We start from the raw sequence: 5,592 nt of genomic DNA, 5'->3' as shown, positions 1-5,592 counted from the left end.
AGGATGGAGGTATTTTACAAACATGATAGGGGCATACAAAAACACTCTATTATTCCATTACATAATCATTATTCAACCTCCACAAAAGCTGAAATATGTTTAATTTCTAAAGTTCATTTGAGTAAGAAACAAAAACCATCCTAGTTTTTGTTTCAAGCTTCTTTACGTATAATTTTTAAAAGTCGAAATATTACATCAAAATGTATAAAAACCTTGTATGATTTTTAAATTTTTTTTGAGTTTGTAAATTCATAAAATTCTTTCTTGCCTTATGTTCTAAGCGTATCACCCTCAAAATGCATTGGTCAGATAAGCTGTCTAGTCAGCCATTTCATCAAACAGCCGTAGGGTCATTTAACCCGATAGGCCCATTTAGGAAACCTTTCCCCTACTCGGACGCAGGAGTTCCTCAGACTTACTACTAGACGAACCCGATACGGACAAAACAACCCTTTGGATACATGTTGTGCTCGTTTCAATGAAATAGTAACTTTGATTTTAATATTTCTAAGGCTGTGTTTAAAAGTAGAATAAGATAGTATCTTTTTGTAATGTGTAAACATCTCTAAATGTCTGCAAAGACTAAATAAATAATAAATATATACTTGTTTCCAAAATTGGAAAAACATGATAAGATAATATTTTTCTCAAGTGAAAAGACCCAATTTCCCAAGACTTTTCATCGAATATAATGCTTTTTCACTAACATAAACCATCTCACCATTTTTCGTTAAATCACAGAAAGTAAGTTTTTTTTTGCAAGCACACAGATTTTTTTCGGCAATCTTGATCACAAACGGAAAGTAGGTGTACCTACTTCTCTCTTAAGGCTATGATCATTTAGTATCCGGGCACTTTATTTCGGTGATAGCTACGTTATTAGAGTTCGGATATACAAAACTTTAGCAGTTGTTGTATTGGTTATGAAAAGGACTATCTTGCCTATTTTTGCCAGATTTTTAAGTTAATGTGTGTTTGAGATATTTACGATGCAAAAAGACATGGTAAATTTTGCACAAATTTGCGCCTTTTGTGCATTTTGCGTCTCGAAAATTCTTCATTTTCGACTTGAAAACTCATAAACTGTTGATTTTTTTCTGATTCTTTTTTGGACCGAATGGTTATGAATTATAAGGAGCTACTCTAGAATCCACACGAAGTTCAAATCAAGCATCGAAATGGAACCCTTGATCTTAAATATGGTAAAAAGTCTATGGTTATTGGGGATAACTGAATGCAGACCCCTTAAATAATGCAATTAATCCATTTCCGTTCCTTAGATTGCAACATGTGCAACCGGTTTTTACGCAATGTGACAGATGTGTTCTGATGGACGAAGAAATTTATGTTAAAACCAGATTTAAGAGATCAAATTTTTCGAGATGCCTACTAATTAAAAGGTTCCAACCAGATTCCAATTGCTTTTTCCAGGTGAGTTTGTGTAAAATATCATAATTTTGCAAAGGTTTTACTTATGTGGTAAAAATACTAGATCAATACATGACTGACACAAGTGTGCAAAGATAAAAAAGAGATTTTATGAAAAAGTTAGATTATTTCTTGAAATCATTGATACCTAAATATATTTTTTTTTATATTTTTATATTAAATGTCATATTAACACCTTCATTTCCTCCATAGAAAGTTTTTCGATCAAATGAAAAGTTTTTAAAATACAATCGTTTGTAACTGCCCGGATACTAAATGATCATAGAATATATATATAAAAATGGAGGCGTTTTCTTTGTAACACCATCACGTATAAATGGACGGTTGGAATGAAGTGAAATTTGGTATCCGAGGGTTTTTCGGGTCAAAGATGGTTTGTATAATAGTTTCAAGAATCTTACTTTTTATGGAAGGAGGGCTCCCATTAAAAAATCAACTAGAAATGAGACACAACTCGAACAATTTGAAGACGATTTTCATGAAAAGTTATTCACGAGCACGAAGAGGTTAAATATGTGAAGATGAATTAAACATTTTCTAACGATTTATTAAGTAACAGGTAAAACGAAGTTTACCGGGTCAGCTAGTTTGAAATAAAGTTCACTCTTGTCTGCATATAAAATCTGACTCACAGACATTAATTTTTCCCAAAAATTTCTTTCAAAAAGCATTTACACCCTTTTTTATATGCAGAATCGTATGAATCGATTATCGATTCCGAAAAAAAATGAACTGAACACAGAATCGAGTCCGGCCTGCATGTAATCATACAAACATTTCTTCCATCCAAATAACCTCTCATTTCCAATTATGTTTCATTTGCTCGATGCGTTCTCGAGTTATTTAAAAAATTCTAAGGGTGACCCCCTCTCCCAATATCCTATCTCCTCACTGGAAGGAAGCATGGGTTCCAAATATTCATGGAATCGTCTCGTGTTCCCAAATACCCTCCCATGCCTAATTTCATTTCATTTGTTTGATGGTTTTTCGAGTCATGCATATATGTATGTTTTTTTTTGTTTGGAGACACTTTTCCCCCTTTCAGAGAAGGGCCTCTGAAGACTCCATCTGCCATGTTTCGGGTAAATCGGTTAAGTTTCCGAGTCTATAGGAAAAAGACAGACATATTTCAAACAACAATTAGTCGGGGGAATAAGATTTTCTAGTTTTTTTTTCTTATTTTATGAGTGTTAAAAATGTGTGTGCCTTTCTTTCTTTTTGCAGATCCTACAAGCTTAAAAAGCCACCGTTAGAACCGAACATGCGCCCAATCAAAATGCCGCTGACGGCGTTGAGCTACGTGGCCGTGGTCCTCTGTTTGGCCTGTACCGCGTACGGAAGCGACCCGTCAGACCTGGCCAGTAATGCCGACGCCGGTGACGGAAGCCGACCGGTAGGAGGACAGCGGGAGATCTCGCCGGCCACCTTTCAGCACCTGTTGGCAGTCCGCTCGCCGAAGTACAACTTTGGCCTCGGCAAGCGGAAATACATCATCGAAGATGTGCCCGGAAAGAAACGGCTGCCTCAGTACAACTTTGGCTTAGGCAAGCGAGGGAGGTAGGTTTCCGGTTAGCTTCTAGGCGAAATGTGAGCCGGCTCAAATTTTCTCTTTGTTTCAGTTTCAATCTGTTCGACTACGAAGAGGAACCTAGCTGGAATAATTTGGACTATGCCGGACTGGTTGAGCGAGAACTCCAGGAGTATGCCGATGCCGATAGCGATAGATCGACGGAGAAGCGAATGACTGGTACTGAATCCTTGAGTCAAGGACCTTGACACTTACAGGGTGACAAAAAAGTCCGGTCACACAGAAAAATCTCAATATTTCAAAGAATAAGAAGAAAATCAGAATCTTACTTTCATAGCTTTATTCAGTAACTCATCAAGATACTTCACAGACGATATCTCGGAATTAAACCACCTTTCTCTGATCGAACCAGCTTCAGACGTCTCGGAAAGTCGTCGCTCCGGTCTCGTATAATCTTTTCCAACCTACAGACCTTGGTCGTCCAGATCGTGTCTTGTCCTCGGTGCCTCTGGTCTCTAGGATCGATTTATGGTCTGGTACACGAATTTCCGATTGATTACGAGCGGTTCTAGGTGTTTGAAAATGTTGAATATGTGTCCGAGTTTGTACCCTCTCACATATTCAGCGATAACAGCTGCTCTCAACTCTGCCACTGTGGGCAGCAAAGTCAAGGGGCTGAAAGAGAAGGAAATTTCCGAACTGACATTTCAGTACCGCACTGACGTTTTGGTACCAAAATGCCATTGAAATCAAAGGGGAACTGACGTTCTGGTTCCAAAAACTTGGTACGGTCCGTTTGTATGTGATTTGACAGTTGCTTCAGTCCTTTGAGCAAAGTAAGCCCTTTCATTTGACATATAGATGGCACCAGAGAGATACAACGTATAGGCTACAGGCGACCCCAAAAAAAGTGTGACAGGACTTTTTTGTCACCCTGCAAAATTATTGTGAAAATTTTAAACAATCTTGATGATAAACTTTCATATAAGTTCAAATATTCCAACAATCTCTTTTCATGCATAATATTTTTTCCCGCAGGTGGCCAACGGTATCACTTCGGTTTAGGCAAACGGGCTCGGTTTGATTTTGGACTCGGGAAGCGCGGAGATGGAGAGAAACGGATCCCGGACCGATATAATTTCGGACTGGGTCGCCGTTAGGCTTTCAACATACACACCAATGCGGCGAATTAAATCCACTGGACCATTCTCAATGTATATTCTTGGAACTCTTCTTGACCACCCGTTAGCAAATAAATGACCTGCATTCAATGTTACCATTGGGGAAAATATACCATGCAGATGAACAACAACGATCGCAAACGTTTGCGAGCATGACACTATTTTATCGAACGCAGAGGAGTGACTGTTGCGCCAAATAACCGTCATACACGGTCGAACAACGCAGAAATATGTCCCCGGCCCATCCTTCCAATTTTGACCATCTCTTATGATTTTTGAGAAGAAAAAACTTCATCGCACCAAATGAAAGCCCCCTCTAATTATAAGTTTGTATCCTTGGGGAAGAAATAAGCAAAATACTTTCTAATCGAATCATATGTATTTTAACTGTCTTATTACATAAATGCTGTCAACGTGCAAGAATCTTATTAATATCGATTTAATTGTTATAAACCAACCAGAAGACGTGTGGAAATGTGCCAAAAAAAACCAGAAACAAAAATTAAACATGTAAATCAAATCAAACTTATCAGTATTATCATAATAGTGTAGAGCCATTTCGAAAATCAAACAGCTAAGACCCAAAGTCGATTGCTTATGCAACTTAAATCATTCAAGCTATTGATGTGCCGCATCCAAGCCCGCGGAGAAGATGCGACAAATAACATAACTTTCCAAGAACTCAGAGAGTCAACTAAAAGCTACTTTTATTGAAAATCTTATCTTTTAAATTGTTGCAAAAAAAAACAAAGAATGCAATGAGAGAGCCCTGAACTGTAAATAACCGGTAGATTAAATTGCAAAGTGAAACACTACCCAGGCACGAATTGACTATCAGATTGTTCAGTACTTTCGACGTTAGACGGGAGAGAGTGAACTTCGATAGTTCCTGTTGTAGCTGTCGAATTGTAAATTTATTCCAATAAATCACATGCTTCTACTTCATCGTTCATTCTTTTCGTTAATTTTCTGCTGAATACACAAGAGCGTGTGATGAATGAGATGAAATTGCTTGGAAAATATGTCATTATCAAAAATCAAATTGAAAAAAAAAATAACATATTTTGAATAGATGTATACAACAGAAATCTATGTAAAAAAAGTTATTTAGGTATTTTAAGCTCAAGAGCAGAGAGAACGAAAGCCCTTAAACGGCAGCAAAAAAAGTAATCAACTGGAAATGTCAACAGATCACATTGAAATTGGGATAATACAATGCCTAACATTCAATAAATGCAATTCAAAGCTAGACAAGTGATTTTTTCAATCGAAAAACATCCGAAATGTTATGATCCAAGATAATCGCCTTTCAAAACTCCGAATCTAAAAAAAACAAAAATTTCGAAAAAAAAAGCAAATTCAAAAAAATTATTTTCAAATTTTCAAATTTGATTAAAAAAGGGTCTTCGGATTCCTGCAAAATAACGTAAATGG

General features: G+C 36.9%; 1 protein-coding gene across 1 annotated transcript; it reads left to right on the top strand.

Annotated features, from left to right (window-relative positions):
* Positions 1 to 2,655: 2,655 nt before the first annotated feature.
* LOC129739013 (allatostatin-A) lies at positions 2,656 to 5,195 on the top strand. The gene is made up of 3 exons (XM_055730384.1): positions 2,656 to 3,006; positions 3,069 to 3,196; positions 4,016 to 5,195. The coding sequence occupies exons 1-3, from the start codon at positions 2,711 to 2,713 to the stop codon at positions 4,135 to 4,137; spliced, it is 546 nt and encodes a 181-aa protein (XP_055586359.1). The 5' UTR covers positions 2,656 to 2,710; the 3' UTR covers positions 4,138 to 5,195.
* Positions 5,196 to 5,592: the final 397 nt, after the last annotated feature.

The sequence above is a fragment of the Uranotaenia lowii genome, chromosome 1, assembly GCF_029784155.1.
Source record: "Uranotaenia lowii strain MFRU-FL chromosome 1, ASM2978415v1, whole genome shotgun sequence".
NCBI lineage: Eukaryota > Metazoa > Arthropoda > Insecta > Diptera > Culicidae > Uranotaenia > Uranotaenia lowii.
This window is presented reverse-complemented; position numbering and strand designations above follow the sequence as displayed.

Bases quoted from the DNA above. Each gene is read 5' to 3' on its own strand.
- LOC129739013 (XM_055730384.1), top strand. From the start codon at position 2,711: ATGCGCCCAATCAAAATGCCGCTGACGGCGTTGAGCTACGTGGCCGTG. The intron at 3,007-3,068 runs GTAGGTTTCCGG...TCTTTGTTTCAG, and splicing joins GGCTTAGGCAAGCGAGGGAG to TTTCAATCTGTTCGACTACG. The intron at 3,197-4,015 runs GTACTGAATCCT...TTTTTCCCGCAG, and splicing joins GACGGAGAAGCGAATGACTG to GTGGCCAACGGTATCACTTC.